At 38.0% G+C, this 19923-nt stretch overlaps 10 protein-coding genes and 2 non-coding genes across 12 annotated transcripts; 7 read left to right on the top strand and 5 right to left on the bottom strand.

Moving 5' to 3' along the window:
* Positions 1–530: 530 nt before the first annotated feature.
* JEN1 (Jen1p) lies at positions 531–2102 on the top strand (the record flags this gene model as incomplete). The annotated part of the gene is made up of 1 exon (XM_043192441.1): positions 531–2102. One exon carries the CDS (start codon positions 531–533, stop codon positions 2100–2102), a length of 1572 nt encoding a protein of 523 aa, XP_043048105.1.
* A 584-nt stretch (positions 2103–2686) lies between these two features.
* On the top strand, positions 2687–4098 carry LYS9 (saccharopine dehydrogenase (NADP+, L-glutamate-forming); the record flags this gene model as incomplete). The annotated part of the gene is made up of 2 exons (XM_043192440.1): positions 2687–2694; positions 2769–4098. The coding sequence occupies 2 exons, from the start codon at positions 2687–2689 to the stop codon at positions 4096–4098; spliced, it is 1338 nt and encodes a 445-aa protein (XP_043048104.1).
* A 30-nt stretch (positions 4099–4128) lies between these two features.
* On the bottom strand, positions 4129–5682 carry DML1 (uncharacterized protein; the record flags this gene model as incomplete). Its single annotated transcript, XM_043192439.1, has 1 exon — positions 4129–5682. One exon carries the CDS (start codon positions 5680–5682, stop codon positions 4129–4131), a length of 1554 nt encoding a protein of 517 aa, XP_043048103.1.
* Positions 5683–6015: 333 nt separating this feature from the next.
* Positions 6016–7101, top strand: SCJ1 (uncharacterized protein; the record flags this gene model as incomplete). The annotated part of the gene is made up of 1 exon (XM_043192438.1): positions 6016–7101. The coding sequence occupies one exon, from the start codon at positions 6016–6018 to the stop codon at positions 7099–7101; it is 1086 nt and encodes a 361-aa protein (XP_043048102.1).
* Positions 7102–8436: 1335 nt separating this feature from the next.
* Positions 8437–9384, top strand: KQ657_001650 (uncharacterized protein; the record flags this gene model as incomplete). Its single annotated transcript, XM_043192437.1, has 1 exon — positions 8437–9384. One exon carries the CDS (start codon positions 8437–8439, stop codon positions 9382–9384), a length of 948 nt encoding a protein of 315 aa, XP_043048101.1.
* A 468-nt stretch (positions 9385–9852) lies between these two features.
* On the top strand, positions 9853–11113 carry KQ657_001649 (copper acquisition factor BIM1-like domain-containing protein; the record flags this gene model as incomplete). The annotated part of the gene is made up of 2 exons (XM_043192436.1): positions 9853–9856; positions 10293–11113. 2 exons carry the CDS (start codon positions 9853–9855, stop codon positions 11111–11113), a joined length of 825 nt encoding a protein of 274 aa, XP_043048100.1.
* Positions 11114–11213: 100 nt separating this feature from the next.
* On the bottom strand, positions 11214–12629 carry PBN1 (uncharacterized protein; the record flags this gene model as incomplete). Its single annotated transcript, XM_043192435.1, has 1 exon — positions 11214–12629. The coding sequence occupies one exon, from the start codon at positions 12627–12629 to the stop codon at positions 11214–11216; it is 1416 nt and encodes a 471-aa protein (XP_043048099.1).
* Positions 12630–12862: 233 nt separating this feature from the next.
* Positions 12863–14083, bottom strand: HOC1 (alpha-1,6-mannosyltransferase; the record flags this gene model as incomplete). The annotated part of the gene is made up of 1 exon (XM_043192434.1): positions 12863–14083. The coding sequence occupies one exon, from the start codon at positions 14081–14083 to the stop codon at positions 12863–12865; it is 1221 nt and encodes a 406-aa protein (XP_043048098.1).
* Positions 14084–14804: 721 nt separating this feature from the next.
* Positions 14805–15287, top strand: KQ657_001646 (Ran GTPase-binding protein; the record flags this gene model as incomplete). Its single annotated transcript, XM_043192433.1, has 1 exon — positions 14805–15287. The coding sequence occupies one exon, from the start codon at positions 14805–14807 to the stop codon at positions 15285–15287; it is 483 nt and encodes a 160-aa protein (XP_043048097.1).
* A 1414-nt stretch (positions 15288–16701) lies between these two features.
* Positions 16702–16775, bottom strand: KQ657_001645. Its single transcript has one exon. It is a non-coding gene; the product is annotated as a tRNA-Val (tRNA).
* Positions 16776–16788: 13 nt separating this feature from the next.
* Positions 16789–16862, bottom strand: KQ657_001644. The gene has a single exon. It is a non-coding gene; the product is annotated as a tRNA-Val (tRNA).
* Positions 16863–17140: 278 nt separating this feature from the next.
* BUD23 (18S rRNA (guanine1575-N7)-methyltransferase) lies at positions 17141–18775 on the top strand (the record flags this gene model as incomplete). Its single annotated transcript, XM_043192432.1, has 2 exons — positions 17141–17942; positions 18288–18775. The coding sequence occupies 2 exons, from the start codon at positions 17141–17143 to the stop codon at positions 18773–18775; spliced, it is 1290 nt and encodes a 429-aa protein (XP_043048096.1).
* Positions 18776–19923: the final 1148 nt, after the last annotated feature.

Genomic DNA, 19923 nt, shown 5'->3' with positions numbered 1-19923 from the left:
TTATTGTTTTCTTGTTCTGTGAGAAGTCTATCGGATTAACTTTAAATGTTACGCTTTAGGTTGACCTTTGGTAGCATTAGAAAGTTCTTGTGTTTTCTGGACCATAACTTTTTGCATAAATTTAGTAGCTACGTATAGTTGCAGTGTATTGGAATGTACTGTATCTTATTGTATTTTATCTCTTCTGGCCAAGCCCTTTGGTTCCCCACCGATCTAGTTTTGGGGAAGCATAGTTACCCCCACATAAGAGAGGGCTGGATGCGTTTTGTGTGACAAAATATTTTGCGGCCACCAGATAAGAAAAAGAATCCTTTTGCCTAAGAACACTCGCCCATTCACTATGGAAAACCATTCTGTTATATATGCAACATTCAAAGATGCTTCGTACGTTATCTGAGATTACTAGGATTACCGAGCAGGTACCCCACAAATATCACCTCCTCATTTAGGTTCTCAGAATTAGTATAAATATGCAGCACCTTGCATTTAATTGCTGCGAATAAACTTCATGTATTCGTAAACCATCACCAATGAGTACACCCATTTACAACGAGAAAATAGTTCTCACTAAGGAGTCAATAGGAAAATACTTCAAGACAAGATGGTCGACGCTATTTGATATTCCGTTGAAGCATTCAGACAAAACCGCATGGGAAATCTTAAACCCTATTCCAGGGTTAAGACAAATGACTTCAACCGATTGGAACTTTTACCTTTTAGGTTTCTTTGGTTGGACTGTCGATGCTCTTGATTTTTTTTGTGTTTCTGTATCTGCTCCGGAAATTGCAAAGAGCTTGGGTGTTAGCATCACTGATATTACTTGGGGTGTGACATTGGTGCTTATGTTGAGATCTGTTGGAGCTTTAATCTTTGGTTTGAGTGCTGATTACTTTGGTAGAAAATGGTGCTTTATCTTGATTTGTTTCTTGTTTGTTGTTGTTGAATTAGGTACTGGGTTTGTTCAAACATACCAACAATTCTTAGGTGTTCGGGCGTTGTTTGGTGTACTCATGGGGGCCTTCTACCCTATTGCTTCAGTTACTGCTTTAGAAGACCAACCTATGAAAGCCAGATCCATTTTGTCTGGGTTTTTCTTGCCTGGATACAACTTGGGCTATTTGCTTGCCACTGTTTTCTATAGAGGTTTCCAATTCACTTACAAGGAAGGTGAAGGATGGAGATCATTGTTTTGGTTCTCTGCAGGGTTACCTGTAATCTTGATAGCATGGAGAATGTGTTTCCCAGAATCACCATCCTTCCAAAAGTTGAAGGCAAGAAGAGCAAAGTTGAGAGATGAAAGAATGGCAAAGCACACAGAATCAACAGGATCTAAACCAAGTTTGTGGACCAGAATAAAGTCAAATGACTTGCTTGAAACAATTAGAACTGATTGGCTTTTACTTATTTTCCTTGTGCTCTTAATGTCTGGCTTCAACTTTATGTCTCACGGTTCCCAAGATCTTTACCCTACCTTATTGGTTAAACAACACAACGCTTCACCAAACCAAAAGACTATTATCATGGTTGTTGTTAATATTGGGGCCATCTGTGGTGGTATTTTCTTTGGGAACTTAACAGAATTATTGGGTAGACGTTTGACCATTATGATTTGTTGCTTGTTTAGTTCTGCCTTCTTGTATCCTTCCTTCTTCAGCAACACTCTTTCTGGTATTATCGGTGGTTACTTCTTCCTTAACTTTGGTGTTATGGGTGCATGGGGTGTGGCTCCATTGCATTTAATGGAATTGGTTAATACTGCCCATAGAGCCTTCCTTTCTGGTATTGTCTATCAATTGGGTAACCTAGCTTCATCAGCTTCGATCACCATTGAAGCTCGGATTGCAGAAAGATTCCCTCTTAAGAACAAGCCAGCTGGTACCTATGACTACGGGAAAGTCATGTGTATCTTTTGTGCTGCTGTGTTTGCTTACATGTTGGTTGCTGTATTCTTAGGACCAGAGAAATTCCATAAAGAGTTGTCCTTGAAACACGACTACACTGATGATGAAGACATGGATGGCCAAGCTTATATTGAAGCTAGCAAGTCCTTCGATGACGAAAAGAAACTTGATGTCAGTTACATTGAAAACCCTGCTCGTTAAAAGACTGGCAAATCCTTTTTATAACTCTCGTCATTTGATAGGATAATTTTTGATGTATGCGTATAATGATATATTCTTTGATTATTTACGAGACCGTAGTCGTAGAAGGAGTAGAATGGATGTACAGAAAATAGGAGGTTCGACCTCTTTCTGTACACAGGGTAATTATGTGGTGTAAAAGCATTAAAGTACCATATTTATGATTAGCAATAGAAATACGCTCTACTTATATTAGACCACAATGTGCATTACGACGCCTTACCTTACAGCAAAATCTAACACACTTCAAAGTACATTGCAGCACATTACAGAACATTACACATCGAATGCAAAGTGAGTACCTATTATACATTGACCACTACACGCCTTCGGTTGCGCTAACTATTTAAGGCATATTGGTCACATGACCTCATGAGTCATCACCCAAAACGGCGATTTGCCGCGATCCTGCAATCGGCCCGATTGACCAATTTAGGTCAATTGATTAGGTTTCAAGTCTTACCGTATTAACATTAAGTGTTGATAACCACATTGAAAAATTTTCCAATTAATATTTCTTACCTCATTCTTCTATAGACATTAAAATGGTTCAGTATGTATCAACAGTATATCTGTGATATGATTGGTTGATAATCGGTTTCACTAACTAACACAATTGCTCTGTAGAAAGGTATTATTATTAGGATCCGGTTTCGTTGCTAAACCCACAGTGGACATCTTGTCTGCTACTCCAGATGTTAAGGTTACTGTTGCTTGCAGAACTTTAAGCAAGGCTAAGGAATTGGCTGGTGAAGTTGCCGATGCCATTTCTTTGGATGTGTCTGATGAATCTGCTTTGGACAAGGCTGTTGCTGAACATGATTTGGTGATTTCTTTAATTCCTTACATCTATCACCATTTGGTTGTTAAGTCTGCCATCAAGAACAAGAAACATGTGGTGACCACTTCATACATCAACCCTAAGTTGAAGGAATTAGAACCAGCTATCAAGGAAGCCGGTATCGTTGTTATGAATGAAATTGGTTTGGACCCAGGTATCGATCATTTATACGCTGTTAAGACCATTGAAGAAGTCCACAATGAAGGCGGTAAAATTAAATCTTTCCTCTCTTTCTGTGGTGGATTACCAGCTCCTGAAGACTCTGATAACCCATTAGGTTACAAGTTCTCTTGGTCTTCAAGAGGTGTTCTTTTGGCCTTGACCAACTCTGCTAAGTACTGGAAGGATGGTAAGGTTGAAGAAGTTTCGTCTGAAGACTTAATGGCTTCCGCCAAACCCTATTTCATCTACCCAGGCTACGCCTTTGTTGCTTATCCAAACAGAGACTCTACCACTTACAAGGAATTGTACAATATACCTGAAGCTGAAACTGTCATCAGAGGTACTTTAAGATTCCAAGGATTCCCTGAATTCATTAAGGTCTTGGTCGACATTGGATTCTTGAAGGAAGAAGAATCTGAAACTTTCTCCTCTCCTATTGCCTGGAAGGATGCCACCGCCGCATTGGTCGGAGCTGCTTCTTCATCTGAAAAGGATTTGGTCGCTAAGATTACTGAATTGGCCACTTTCAAGGATGAAGAAGACAAAAATAGAATCCTTGCTGGTTTGAAGTGGTTGGGCTTATTCTCTGACAAGCAAATCTCTCCTAGAAAGAACCCCTTGGACACCTTGTGTGCTACTTTGGAAGAATTGATGCAATATGAAGAAGGTGAAAGGGATTTGGTTGTCTTGCAACACAAGTTTGGCATTGAATGGGCCAATGGTGAAGAAGAAGTCAGAACCTCCACTTTGGTGGATTACGGTGATGTCAAGGGCTACTCTTCCATGGCTAAGTTGGTTGGTGTTCCATGTGCTGTTGCCGCTCAACAAGTTTTGGACGGTACTTTGAGCGCTCCTGGTTTATGGGCTCCAATGTCTTCCAAGATCAATGACCCAATCATGAAGACCTTAAAGGACAAGTACGGTATCTTCTTGGTTGAAAAGACCATCTCTTAGAGTAGAGTAGAGTGGATTGTCTATTGTCTATTAATTATAATATTCTTCATCACTTTCATCTTCGTATCCTGTAGTGTATTCGTCAATGAAATCACTGATTGTTTCTATGAGTTCTGCTTTATCTTCTATGACCTCTGTATCTCTTCGAAGTCCTTTGATGATCTTTCGGTACGTCTTCAACTCCTCCTTTAAGGAGTTGTTGATGCCAAACTTAACATACGTGTCCGACAACGGCACGGTGTAGATTGACTTGGGGAACGTGTCTATGTTCCCGATCTGGCCAATACTATCGTCATGGTAAATATTGGTTAGTGCGTTCTCTTCAATGGGTCCCAAGTCTTGGTCATTAGTCGGAACAATATAGTTTGAACTAAAATATTCAGCCCTTGAAGGTCCAGAACAATATGAAAAGTCAATGGAGCTAGGTGCTTCAACCGTCTCGGTAGTTGATCCCACCGTAGTTATTGATCCTGTTTGATAGTAAGCAGATAAATCTACATCCATTATGCCAAACTGATTTGCCTTCGGCTTGGGCTTCCGTACAATTTGCTTTAGTTGGAACTCATTCACAATGTTCCTCTTGGAGTTAGAACCACGTAATAGCCCGTCTTCGAGCGTTGCCATGTCAACAGAGTCCTTCAGCTTACTATTAAGATCCCAAAGGGAGTTGATAATAATGGCATATGTGCTTGAAACTTGCCATGGAGAAATTGAATCCAAATTAGACAACATCAGTGAGTTTGTATCCACATTCAACGGGATAAACACAGAACTAGACATTGCTAATTCTATAAAAGTTTGTATTCGAGAAAGTAAATGGTTTAACTTGGGTTTATAGGTAGCAGAGCTTAAACTCCAACACCATATTTGTTTCTTACTGTTTGAATTGAAGTACTCGTCTCGTAATTGAACAATCAACTCATGAGTGAACCCTCCCCAGGCACTATCTAATTCAGTGAAAAGATTAACTCCTTGGAAAGAGTCAACATTTTCAAGAAGCTTTCTAAAGTTCTCCAATCCTTCATCGGGATTCTCTTCAAACTCTTCAACCCCCTGGTTGTACAAGCTATATTTTTTATTGTGGAAGTGTTTGTGAGATCCGAAGTTGCTTGAGTCGCTTGAGTTGCTTGAGTCACTGGGCAGTTCCCAGTTTTCTAATGTGCATAAAGAATAAGGCTGGTATATCAACTTGTTATAGTCAGCCCAATATTTGGTATTTGTTGAGCTTAAAAGTTCACCAGTCACTTTTGTCCCTTGGTCTAGTCCAAGTTGGTATTCATTCTTCTCTACTTTACGGCCAGTGTAAATGATATGTATCGGGTCAAAGTTTGATATCGTTGGTTTTTTCTCATGGTATTCGTATTTGTTAAGTGAACCAAGTCCATCTCGAAAGTCAAACAATAGTGCTCGTGGAGAGTAATCAACAGACCCATTCTTCTTCTTGAAAGCCGTCATAAAGGTTTGATTCTTATATTCGATTTGATCTGTTCGCTTGTATGGAATGTGTGATTCCTGGACATTGTACAAGTGCGTAAGCACATGGTTCGAGCTCGGTCCAGAGGAAACATTGATAACCTCACTCATGTTATTAGTAGATATAGAGCCAGTTGTTGTATCGGATTATCTAAGTAGATCATTATATCTACTAGGGTCTTCAGAATGTAATTCAAACCACGCTACCATATAAAACAAATTACTGCATACCATTCTCTTCGCGTCGGATTTTTATTTCCGACCAGTATCTTTGTGAATATATATTTCCATCACGTGATAAATTATTTTACCATCGATCGTTGATGGGTTTTGGTTTACGTGTTTGTAGATGCAAATCAGTTTGAGTCAAACTAAACCACTTTGCAAGCACTTTTCCAAATACGTTTCACCAACTACACGAGTTACCCAAGTCGAGTATACAAGATGAAGGGTGTTCTGTTATGGTCATGTTTAATCTTTTTGCAATTGTTCATTGGAGTATTGGCCAAGGACTTCTATGAAGTATTGGGACTATCTAAAGGTGCATCTGATCGGGATATAAAGGCTCAATACAGAAAATTAAGTAAAATGTATCATCCTGATAAAAACTCGTCTCCTGATGCTCATGACAAGTTTGTGGAGGTTGGTGAAGCATATGAAATCTTACTGAATGAGGAAAAGCGGAACAATTATGACAAATATGGTAGTCCTGATGGTCCTCAGGGTGGTGGAGGTGATATCTTTGAACAATTCTTTGGTTTTGGAGGAGGGGGTCACCACCGTCCTCAACAACCCAGAGGAAGCGATACTCAAGTTGATATAAAGTTTTCTCTTAAAGACTTTTACACTGGCAGAGAACACGAAATTAGTGTTCAGATGACAAACTTATGTGATGCCTGCGATGCCACTGGTTCTCGAGATAAGGTATACCATAGGTGTAGCAAATGTAATGGTCAAGGTATGCTTTTGCACAAACGTCAATTAGCTCCCGGTATGTTCCAGCAATTCCAAGGTCCTTGCGATGCCTGCAAAGGTACCGGAAAAACCATTACTCATAAGTGTAATGAATGTAATGGAGAAGGTTCAAAGTTGGCAGTTAGAACTTACAGAATTTACCTTCATCCTGGTGCCGAAAGAAACCATCGTAATATTCTTGATGGAGAAGGTGATCATCGTCCTGGTGAAACTAGTGGGAACTTGGTTATGTTTTACAGAGAAGATTTCACTTCAAGTTGGGGCTATAGACGTTTAGGAAAAAACTTGTATCGAACAGAAGTGCTTACTTCTCAAGAAGCTACTAAGGGTGGCTGGAATAGGCTGATTCCTTTTTTTGATAATGACGATCCAATTATCGTATTGTCTAGACTGGATGGTCAAGTTGTCCAACATGGCGAAGTTGAAGTTATCAAAGGTCGTGGGATGCCTTATTCCGAAGAAGATGACCTTCATGGTGACTTATATATTGACTACGTGGTCTTGAATGTTCCTACCCTGGGTGTAAAAGCCAAGGCTGGTCATGATGAATTGTAGAGAGCACATATGAGGAACACCTTATATGCATCAAGCAGCTCCCTCTTCTTTTAGGTATAAAAATGGCATTTGGAACCATCCTATATCTTAAGTAACTGAATACGTATAAAGAGCTGCTTGGAGGTGTAATGAATAGGTGTAAACGATTACCTTTGTGGTTAAATTTAATAGAGAAAGCAATTATATAAGCGATTCAGTGCGATATGCATACATGAAAGTAGGACTCAATGTGAATCTGACTTGCGTTTAAAGCATGATGCTATGCAGGCGAAGAAAAATACGAAAGAAAGATATTTCTCTGCAGCATGCAATTAAGAAATTTACAACTAGCTATGTTTTTCTGGATTGGGTGTTAGTATTAGCATATCTAAAGGTGACAAAGGCCACTGTAAAACTAGAGAGATTTCAAATTGTTTTACTAAATTATTTGATAGAAGCAAGGAAAATGTTGAAGGCGTAGCATTGTCGACAAATTTTTACACAGGCATGTTTTTCTACTATTATCTGAAGATCGTTTCATTTGGCGATGATTAGCAACTTGCTTCAACACACACCTAACATCTTTGGGCTAATGGCTCAGTTTTGACTTTAAATAAGAGACATCAAAGCGCATCAAAATTGTTTCCATAAAAATTTGTTCCAACTTGATCTACTATTTTATCCACAAACATATTTCTATCTCAGTAACATTTACATCAGCACTATTTGTGTCAATAAAGAATATTTCTCACCTAAAACTCTTAGTGGAAGTTTACCATCTGAAGTTCGATTCTCCACTTTCGCATATAATACACAAGTAATTTGGGAAATAGGAAAAGATGAATAATGGTAACGCTATAACATGGATATTAATCAAGGTAGCCATTCTGCAAAGAGATCCGACTCGATTTACTTCATAATCTATGGCTGCAAATTTTGATATAACGAAGTTCTTTTGGCTTATTCTAGTAATTGCTCATTTGTAGCAAACGTGCTCGTGTCCTATTTCGCAGCCAAATGCCATGTATTCACTACTGTGCAGGTGCGTTGTTAATATTTTGCTCGTTACACTGTTAATTTGCTCATTGGGAAAACACTTATCCATCTTTTGAGCTAATTAGGTATAATGTTTTGTCTTGATTGGCGATCCTCTATTCACCATTATTCTACTTGCTTAATCTAAATCGCTCGCTGACTCACTCATATAGTAAAGTTTTTTGGTGGGTGGATAATTTGCTCGTATTGAAGAAAAAAATGCGTTGAGTTGTATGCGTATTTAAAGCAAGTCAAAAACCCATAAGGTCTTGGCCATTTTTCTTGGTATACATTGGGCTAATAGCTGCAAGTAATTAAAGCATGTTGATTAAAACTTCATTCTTCACGGCGCTCTTGGCGTCCTCCGTTTCCGCTCACTTTGTTGTTGAATATCCAGGTGATAGAGGTAGTAATGAAAAAACACAAACCATTGGACCTTGTGGTGGTATGAACAGTACTGTGTTACCACGGTATCTTTGGAATCCTAAAGGGTCACCAGTTGGTGTACATCAGCACCACAATCTTACAATTTTTCAATTCAATTACTGCCCTGGTGAATCATGTACGACCCAAAAGGATTTCACCGAGACCGTTTTCGGTACTTTTGAACAAGAATTCACTGGCTCATTGTGTTTGCCAAATGTGGTTATTCCAGGGGATGTGGGATCTAATGGTACTTTGCAAATCGTGTTCCAAAAGGACAATAAATACATGTATAACTGTATCGATCTTACTATTAGTGACAAAGCTAATCAATGGAATGGTTCAGATTGCTCCAATTCCACTGGGATTAACATCTCTCCTTACTATATTAATAGTAAGTTTATTTTCGATGCCAGTAACATCACATTGTTTGATGCTGAAGAAGAAGCTGCTACTAAGACTCAGTCTGGCCAGATTGTTACTTCATATCAGTCGGAGATGGTAATGGATGGTCAAACCATGGAAATGTGGCACACAACCACACTTCTTGCTAATGAAACTAGTGCTTTTAATACTGCTCAACCTTCCTCTGCATCTACTGCAGCTGGATCTAAAACCTCGGCTTTAATCGGGATTTCCTCCTATTTAACAACTATGGTTATGGATGGTACTAAAACTACAATGTATATGCCTACTACAGTTGCCATTGGTAGCTCAAGTTCAAAAGCTTCTTTTACATCTGCTGCATCCAACTCGTCCTCATCTTCAAAGGGCATGGGCGTTACTTTGAATGCATCCGGAATATCTGCTGCAGTTTTCGCAGTAATTGCCGGAATTCTCTGTTAGTAGAAGAATTTTGAATTTTTTTTGGATCTAGACGTTTAGTTTAATTGCATGCTTCGTTTCACAACTCCCTTAAAAATTGATTAACGTCTAAAAATATGCTCGATCGGTATTTAGATTTCACCAAGCGGGTGACTATGGAGTTACGCCAATTAGTATTCACCAATTATGTCAACATTGTTGCTGCAGTTTCATGTGCCATTTTCACTTGCGTTTTAAGTACGATGTGCATTCATGTTTCCTTAATCAGATTTGACAGGTTTAGTATTTTCTCCATATTTTAGGTACGACACGTTTACCCCAGAATATACTTCAGGCGACTCTGAAATTTGCTCAACCGAAATTCTAAGTCTTAGGAATCAGATCGCTCCCTGTACAACAACTTATCGGTGTAATTTGTTTGGTTTTGGTTTCTGAGAGTTGCTGCCTATAAACTATACTCGGAGTATTTGTCGTAGTCACTTCTGACATATGCGTATACCCCCATATGGTTTATGAAAGCAAACCTGAGAATGTTCACTGAGTGCCACTCCGGAGTCTCTTCATCAATCGCGGAATAACTGTTGCACCTGAAACAAGCATACGCCCAAAACATCGACAGAGCACCATGGTTACACCCAAACAGTAGATGAAATCGCGTTTGCAAAGGCTTGAAGGTGATCTAAAGCATCGTCAATGCTAAGAAAAATATAAACAGTCGCCTGCATCCAAAGAACGAGCAAATTTACGGGCAATCGCTATATCGATTGAAAGAGGTTGTGATTTGTGCTAGTAAAGTTTTCAACAAAATGAGCAACTTCAACAGCTAAGAAAGAAAACTATATAAGAACGGTGATAGCGTTCTAATTGATACAAGAAAAGTGAAATTATTTTGTATTCAATTCAATAGTATTCAAAAATGCTTTTAAAAGTCTCTGTTCTTACCGTGTTGGCCAGTTTGGCATCTGCCCACTTCAACCTTAATGTTCCAGGTTCCAGAGGTCCAAATCATCCCACTCAAGGATACGCTCCATGTGGTGGTTTGAATGACACAGTCCTTCCAAGAATTGAGTTTTCTACTAGTGGTTCTTCCTTAGGTTTCAACCAAACCCACAACACTTCCATCACGCAAATTAACTTTTGTTCAGGTGAAAGCTGTAGAACCCTCCAAGACTTTGATACCGTGGTATACGATGTCTTTGAACAAACAGGTGCTGGTGAATTCTGTCTTCCAAAATTAATGATCCCAGGTGATGCTGGTACTAATGGTACCATCCAAGTAGTTACCACTTCAGGCGAAGGCTATTTATACAACTGTGTGGATATCACTTTAGTTGATAAGATCCTCCCATCCAACTCTACTTGTGTCAACAGTACTAATATTGAAATTGCAAGATATTTCATTGATTCCGAATTCTTGGTCAACCAAACCAATTACACCGGTGGCCATCATGGACACAGCAGTTCTAATTCTTCCTCTTCTGCTGCATCTGGTAGTGTTGTTATCTCCTCATACTTGACTACAATGGAACATGGTGGAATTCAAACCACGATGTACATGCCAACAACTGTTATTGTTGGTGGTGATTCCTCTGCTTCTGGATCTGCTTCTGCTTCTGGATCTGCCTCTGCTTCTGGATCTGCTTCTGCTTCAGACTCATCTTCCTCCTCAAAAGCTATTGCTGCTTCATCTTCATTGATGGCCAGTCCATTTATTGCCTTCATTACATTGCTTGTTGGTCTCTTTGCCTGAGTCCATACAATATTTAATTTAGAATCAATAGAATTTTCATTATTTTGTAATCTCGTTATTACCTTGAGTTGTAAAACATGATTTGATTGCTTCCTAATTCTTAATCATTCTTTTTACTTTCATGACTTGCTTGGTACTTCATAATAAACATCTTAATCAACTTGTTAAGCACAAGAATTAAACCCAAAAGAACAACAATAGAAGTTTTCCAGTTTATTGAATGTAAGTCAGAAGACCCATTAGGAATATCAATGGAGATCGGCTCAACGCTGCCATTATAATGATAGAAAACAGAATCAGGAGTGAAGAATGCTTCATAGTTTCCTCCAAACTTATTTATGTGATTATCGAATGGCGAACTACCAACGGCATTTGAATCCACTTTACCAATAGAACATGCTTGGAAGATTATTGGCTGATTAATAGAAACCGTAGTCTGTGGGTCATTTTCTTTAGGCTTTTGGTATCTTGAATGAAGCTGTAATTCTATTGCACCAAAATTGGGGTCTTTTAGTTGAAGAAGAACTTCAGTACCCCAAGTTTTAACTTTATAAGCAGGCAATTCCAATTCCAGCACCCCATCCAAAACATTAACTTGATTGTCAGGGAGTTGGTACTTATCTATAAAGAAAGACTTTTCTAAATTAAGATAATAAAAGGTCTCGCAATCACCAATGTCTTCATCATAAATTCGAGAAACATTGTGGTTGAAGTTCGTCACAAGAATAGGGTGCAAACCATTAGGTTTAACTGATGTCTCATAATTAATGGTGTCAATTAATCTGTGACGTGGTTTGACATGGAATAGAGTCTTAAACATAATAGAGCTGAGATCATTATCTGGTGGGATTTGGTCTTCTGGGTCATACACAACTCTTATACCGGAAAGTACAATATCATCTCTAGCTGTCAATTGCTCTTCCAGTAAGAAGAGCCCAACCTCTTTGTATACGAAGTCGCTTCTCTCTATCTCGACACTGTTGGTTTCGTATACGAATTTCAGAACGGTATTACCCGAGCTTGAAATTACTATATCGAGTGCATTTATGCCAGTGTCTAACTTTTGTCCCGAAATACGCTCTAGAACATCTTTAGGGTCGCCCAATTCTAGGAAACTATAGTATATGGAAGAAGTAGCCTGAATTCCCAATTCACTGGTTTCAGGTGGCAAATCAAAGTACTTTTTTAACACTTGTCCTGCTTGCTCAAAGAATAGCTCCTTGTTGGCACCTGAATTGGTGGTGGTGCTTGATATCGTGAAGTAAACACTCCAACCGTTTTGAAAAAAGTATTGGAATAATGGTGGATACTTATTTGAAGGAAGCTGTTTGGAATTGGAATAACTAATTCTTATACTCTCTATGAGATTAGGAGTCTCAATGTGGGGGGATGTTGTCTTTACTTCAACAAGAAAAGGATCTGCGGATTCTAAATGTATGTTCTTAGGACCAACGTGCTTAATCACCGAGTCATGTGTTTCGCCAGCATTGAATACAGTAATACGTTGTCTGTTCATAACGTTGGCAATTACTGTGGTGTCTCTACTATAAATTTTAGTCACAGTCAGATATGAATTTGAAATTTGCGACATAACTTGCGTCCTACCACCAAACCATCACTATTCACCACACACGACTTACAACGAGCTTCTTACTGCAATTCAATGATGATACTATTAATGGATTGAATAATGCACTATATATACTAAAGATATACGTATAAAAGTTATATGTATAATAAAAGAATCAACTAATTGGATTTCCAGATCTTTGCAGCATGATGCTTGACAAAGGCTAATGGATCAGAGATCTTCCCATCCTTGGGGATTTCAATCTCCGAAGCAAAACTGGCTTTAGGTAAGAGTAAAACATCACTTACTAATCGAGGAATAGTCATACCATAAAAGTCCTTCCAAGTGACCTTTTGGAAAATGGAACTTTGTAAATAATCGTTGAAATATCTCATGATAACATCGGTCCAAATCCCGGCACCAGTCCATTTCAATATTTCAAGAGATTTTTGAGATGGAGAGCCTAATAACTCTAATCTAGAGCTACTGGTTTCAAGATTTTTCTTTGCATTCAATGTATTGGTAGTGATTTGTGCAATCACTTCACGTAAAATCGGATGTCCTGGTTTTGCTTGAATAACAAATTGACCAAATTGTAATCTTCTATGGTTTTCTTCCTTCCAATCAGCAGTATCCATTTCGCTTTCAATGGCAATAATCATTCCAATTTCATTAGGCGACACATTATCAGGAATCCAATTAGGAACAGGTTGTAAAGGGTGAGTATCAATATCAGCATAAACACCACCTTTAGCATATAAGATCAAGTACCTGAAAAAGTCCATTTTAAGAATCAATTCAGGAAGTGCGTCATATGCTTCAATAATTTCAGGAATCTTGTTATACAAATGTCTAATAATTGTATGAGAGGTATCATCATTGAATAACTCATGGACAAAACCTGGATTTTTCCAAGCCCATTGGGTTTCACCTTGTCTATACTTCTCATCGAATCTCTCATCATTCAATCCATGTTTCCATGATTGCCATATATAAGCAGGGAACTTCAGCTTAGGGTCATATGGGAATAAAAATGATAACTTATCTCTTAAAGATAAGTCGTCACTAGGCTTCTTCATGACCTGCAACTGGTCGATAATATAATCTTGTTTAGCTTGGATTTGCTTTAATAGCTCCATTTGCTTTTCCATATTTTCCTTCTGTAATTTATTGAGTTTGTTCAACAACTCATCTTGTTGTTTCTCATTCTCATTAAAGATCATATTCAGAATCCCCAAAACACTTTCATTTGGCAAGTTGGCCAAAACCTCCTGTAAGTTTTTACCACCATTTTTCAGTGTATGCGACAACAAGAACCTCCCACCAACTAAAAGTAGAAATACTATGGCAAGACTGGTGTAGATGGTTCTTTTGGTTCTGTTCCTGGACAGGGGAGCCATCTTCTAAAGTAATGTGCTCAAAAAGAGAGAGTTCTGTAAGTAACACAAGCTCTCAAATAGACATAAAAAAGAACCACTCTTCACCTGATCCCGAGTAAACAGTTGGAGTTAATGAGGCTCTCAATTACTATTGTCCTTTGCTTAAGTTGGTATTACGTTTGTATCCATGAAACTTGTTTGTAGTCGTCATAGAAAATTTTGAACGCGACCGTAAAATCAAAAAACTCTGGTAGCACCAACTTCTGATGTACCTGAATCTGATTTTATTACTTTGCATTGTTAGTTCAAGTTTCAGATGAGCCATTGCTGTTTCAATTTATTACAGACATGACTGAATGGAAACCACTACAGTACATAGATACAGAAAATTATTACTTAGAAGTTTATTCCATTCAATTTTTCTGTGTTATAGGCTTGTCTTTGGGAAGACTATTCCCAGTTATAGTATTTACGGGGAGGAACATGATATTAAGTAGAACAGGTGATATTGTAGCTCTTATATAGTAAAGCAACTATTTTTGTAACCATAAACCTTAACCTGCTCCGAAGTAGTACGAATACTTGACGTAAATGGCTATGGGCTTATTACTAAAACGAAGCTCATCACGTGGACTGCATAAGAATTATCTTGTGTAAGATTTTTGACCCATTGAATAACTTCCATCGACTATAGCAAAGCTCGTTGATCTTCTCATATAACAGTAAACATAGTTTATAAGAAATGAATGCCCAGTTGTATGGAGATACCATTCGGGCAGTATTACCTGAATCATGCATTGATGCGTCTACAATGAGACCGATTCCAGATTCACAAGAAGTATTTGTCTTGCCTAGTCCTAAAGGAGGATCATATGATAAATGGGTTATCTTTGATTTGTTGGAGTATGTTCCTAAGGAAGAATTGACCGAAGCTATTCAATATCATTTTCTGGATCTTGTGGGGGAAGTTTCTATTGATGTCAACCATGTGAGTTCAATTCCAATCAAAGCCCCCAAAGATATAAAAGGAAGTATCAATTACGTTGTACATAATGGAACAACGATCCTAGGTAGCTTAATTAGATTGAAGGAATACGACACAGATCTATTGGTATCCATCAATTTTCAACAACAACCCGATGAACAATTACAAGATACGATTACAATCTTAGAGTCTATAACTCGCAGTTGTGACATCCATGACCCCAAAACATTATTTGGCTGATATCAACTAAAGATATTATAAAGACATGTATTTTTATTCTATAAAAAACATGAGCATAAAAGAAGGGCATTTGGCATTTGGAAGAAGAAATGAAAATCGAAATCGTTGTTAATAAGGGGACATATGTGCCCGAACCATCAACATGATAATATCTTAAGCAATGTTTAGTTTATCCAGTAAAACTTGTTCAACTATTAGGTGCTTGTAATTGGAATACTCATGGTTTTCAATACGATAGCAGGCACTAACGAGCAGCTACAATGAACGCAAAAGATCATCAACATCATCATGAACAAATTGAAGAAAATTGATTCTCCTGGTGAAAGGACAGGTAAAGGACAATTATAATAATATAATTGGTATAAGCGATGGAGCTTGGATGGAATAAAAGACACCATTGTGAATATTTAGTCTAATATAATATTAATAACAAGTTAACGTTTTAAGTATGTAAGGAATGTGATTTTGAATGAAAATGGTCAAACTGACTCCATTTATATATATTGTACACTTTCTATGACATGAACAGGCTTACTCATAAGCGGCCCGTAAAGTGTAACTTTACTTCTGCATTATTTGATCCTTAACATAATGCATACGTCACGCATCCCTGGAAGTATAAACAGGATTTGATTTATTTACCAATCATCATAAACTACATCGTACTTAAAACAATAAGAAGTAAATGGGTTGCAGAAAATTGCAGCCTAATAAAACGATATTCGCACTACGATGGCATTTACGAAACCCTTAAAAAACTAGCTGGGTGTAGGTACCTGAAAGAATGGTAATGGTCATTGATTGTATTGGAAAACTTTAACCAAACCATTTAAGGAATAAGTCTCAAGAGATAGCTTAACCAACATGCCTGAGCTCCAATATCTTGACTTTTCTTAGTCGAATAATTTTAAGCAGAGTATACTGCTGATTAAGTCGAAAACTGATACTACAATTCCCATGGATAACACGGAAAACCAAATTAGAGACTGTAGACTATATTACGCCTTATTAGGTAAAGGGCCCGAACAATAGGTAATTCTGTCACCATCAGTTTTGTCGTTAAACTCTCACCGCACGGCAAGTTCGGAATGAACTCCACAAACACATTATTTTGCAGAATTCCACGTCTAGTGGCCAACGGGCTGATACATATGATTATGAAAAATCCCGCAGAGTATATCTTCATGTAACCGATGTTTTAAAACTGAACCCACCCTCCTTGCTTCACCCAACTATTGGATTGGTGAAAATAGTGATGTTGAAAATCAAACATCTACAACAGGAGCAGATAGAGAAGAAGTTTAAAACCTACTGGCACAATTGTACCAATAAACGTTTCTGCAAAACATGATAAATACCGTTTAGAGAGCACAGTTTAAGCTAATAGCTCTTCTTCAAAAATGCTAAAAAATATTGATTTCGCCCAGGATCGAACTGGGGACGTTCTGCGTGTTAAGCAGATGCCATGACCAACTAGACCACGAAACCAATGCGGTACAAATGATTTCGCCCAGGATCGAACTGGGGACGTTCTGCGTGTTAAGCAGATGCCATGACCAACTAGACCACGAAACCATTTATGATTACGATTTAGGACTTGTATATTTAGCTTGAGTATGTAAATAGTCCTTGACGTAGAAAATGTGTCACGTGATTATTTTGATTAAATTTGCGATGAGATGGGAACTTGTAAACTCACCGTGTATCTTGGAGATAGTTGTAGGCCAAAGCAAACGACACTACAGCCAGATTTACAAAACTTATTTCAAGGTTTAAAAGCTTTTTAAAAGTGTGAATATTTATAGTCACACACTGGTACATTGTTTGCAGTAGGGAGTTCAATATAAATCAATATGTCAAGACCTGAACAGTTGGCTCCACCTGAAGTCTTCTACAATGATTCCGAATCATACAAATATACCACATCTACACGTGTTCAGCATATTCAAGCCAAGATGACACTTCGTGCTCTTGAGCTTTTAAATTTGGAACCTGACACTCCACATTTCTTATTGGATTTAGGATGTGGTTCAGGTCTCAGTGGAGAGATTCTTACTGAAGAAGGATATAATTGGCTTGGAATGGATATTTCCCCATCGATGCTTGCAACTGGATTGGACAGAGATTTGGAAGGTGATTTATTTTTGAGTGATTTGGGAAATGGTATACCGTTCAGACCAGGTACTTTTGATGCTGCTATTTCTATTTCGGCTATTCAATGGCTTTGTAACGCAGATACTGCAAATGTTGACCCAAAGAGACGTCTCATGCGGTTCTTCAACACATTATACGCTTCTTTGAAGCGTGGTGGTAAATTCGTTGCTCAATTCTATCCTATGAATGATCAACAAATTGAACAAATTATGGATCTGGCCAAGGTCGCAGGGTTTGGCGGTGGTTTAGTGGTTGATGATCCAGAATCTAAAAAGAACAAAAAGTACTACTTAGTTTTGACTGCAGGACAGAGTGATCGACTGATAAACTTGGCTGGGGCTGAAATGGAAGTCACAGACTCCAATAAGAAGGTGAACAAGAAGTTGATGAGAAAGTTGGAATCAAAGAAACAATTTATAAGCCGAAAGAAGGATGTTATGAGAAAACGAGGTAAAAGTGTTGCACTTGATTCCAAATTCACGGGGAGAAAGCGTAGACCACGTTTTTAAGTTTCATAATATTCCACCATCAATGAATACAGCATTTAATGCTACATATACATATATAGAATGATCACTATCATGATAGCTTGTGATCAAAAGCGTAAAACATAACTCTTATGTAATGGAGCTAAGCTACCTCAGTATAGCATCCGCGCGCTACCAAAACATGGAAAATTTTCATGTAAGGGAGAAAAGAACTACAACCAAGCTGCTATGTCAAGGCATTAACTGGTTTAAACATATCCAATTTGCATGACAACCTGATTGGTTTTGAAAATCAATATTCATTCACGACTAATGCTTTCACTTTTCACAAGAATAAGAACTGCTTCTATGGTTCCAGTTTCCTCATTAGGTAATCCTTTGAGAACGTTTTTTGCTCGTACCAACCTTCCTACAGTATATGAACCACTTCCTAAGAGAAGAAACGGTGAAAGTGCCCTTGAGTTTCTTCAGAAGGAGCTCTTGGATAAATACGATCGTGTTGGTAAAAGAAGAGCCTTGGTTGACTCTAGAAATGGGTTGCGTGCTGGAGATGTGATCAAGGTCACCTACGGAGATCGTACCAGTGTTGTGGGGCAAGTTATTGCCATTAAAAGAGGTCATAACAATGTGGGTACTAATATTTTGGTTCGTAATAAATACCAAAAGATAGGTGTTGAAGTCAGGGTACCTCTCTATAACCCTAATGTGAAAAACATTGAAATTGTGCATAAACCTACCAAGTACATGCCTCGTAACAAACACTACTATATTCGTAATACAAAAGTTGATGTTGGGGATGTTGAACAGATGGTCAAGCAAGAATATAAAAAGACTCATGACTACTAGATTGCTTTGGCTTAGGTTTGCCATAACTGATATATATTTTCTTCAGACATGTACATAAATGAATATAAATAGCAATCATCAATTATGCATGTGTACGATTGTTCTTTACTATAGTTTTTAATTATCGTCTAGTGGTAACAGCTCCAACTTTGAGAACAACACCTGATTGAATTGAACTTGGAAACCTTTCAGGTTAGCCATTGCTAACAGTTCAAATGTTTCATACGTTGTTTGTGAGCCTGGATTCTTTACATCTTCATTAGTCCATCCTTTGGCAGATACGGAAACTTTTAGGCGGCCTCCTTCTTGAGTGACAATGTCTAAGTATTTACCACTGGCTTCGCTTTGTACAAGTTTACATGACCCAAAGTAGTGTTGATATTCATCATGTATCATAGCCAACTCATGTTCAATGTTCATAGCCTTTTTGTGGTAGCAGGTGGAATAAAAGCGTTAAGCAATTTTGAATTTTCATTACTATCGAGATTTTGTTAGTGTTTATGAATACTCGATTACTAGTACTGGAACTGGTACCAGTATTCATTTCAAAAAAAGTCTTAAGAAGTTAAAACTTTACTTAGTATTTTATGGATCACACCCAAGATATGATCATCGCCGCTAAGTAATACTGTTCTACATTACAAATGGTTATTAATAAATTTAGACACAACTGATTCCCAAAATTCCATTAATCACTGTCAACATCGGGCGCCCAGTAACGGTCCTTTCATCTACGCTAACCACACAAATTTCCTCCAAGAAACCTTACATAGACAAATAAGACACTCTTTTGTGAAGGGTGGATATGCGATTGATGTTAAAGAAGAAAAAGTGCCACCTGACTATTCTTCAACTTTCAACCGAAAATTTTTAGGGTTAAAGAAACCAATATGTCCGGGTAACCTTTCTAACTGTATGATTTTTTTGTGTCTATAGAGTAGGTAAAAGCTGAAGTTCAATTTGACTTCTTTATTGATGCCAAACATAACCAATGCTACGTAAACCCGAGAGCTTCCTTGGAAGTACAGTACGAATTAGTCTTAATGATTTGCGTACCCTTGATGGAGTGATATATGCCATAGACCCCTTTGGAAACTTGTTGTTGAATAATACCAAGGAAACTTCCACCAATAAAATCAATCCAAAGT

Source organism: Scheffersomyces spartinae (genome assembly GCF_019049425.1).
Source record: "Scheffersomyces spartinae strain ARV_011 chromosome Unknown scaffold_17, whole genome shotgun sequence".
Lineage (NCBI taxonomy): Eukaryota > Fungi > Ascomycota > Pichiomycetes > Serinales > Debaryomycetaceae > Lizanozyma > Lizanozyma spartinae.
The sequence above is the reverse complement of the archived record's forward strand: the minus strand, read 5'-3'. Positions and strand labels throughout refer to the sequence as shown.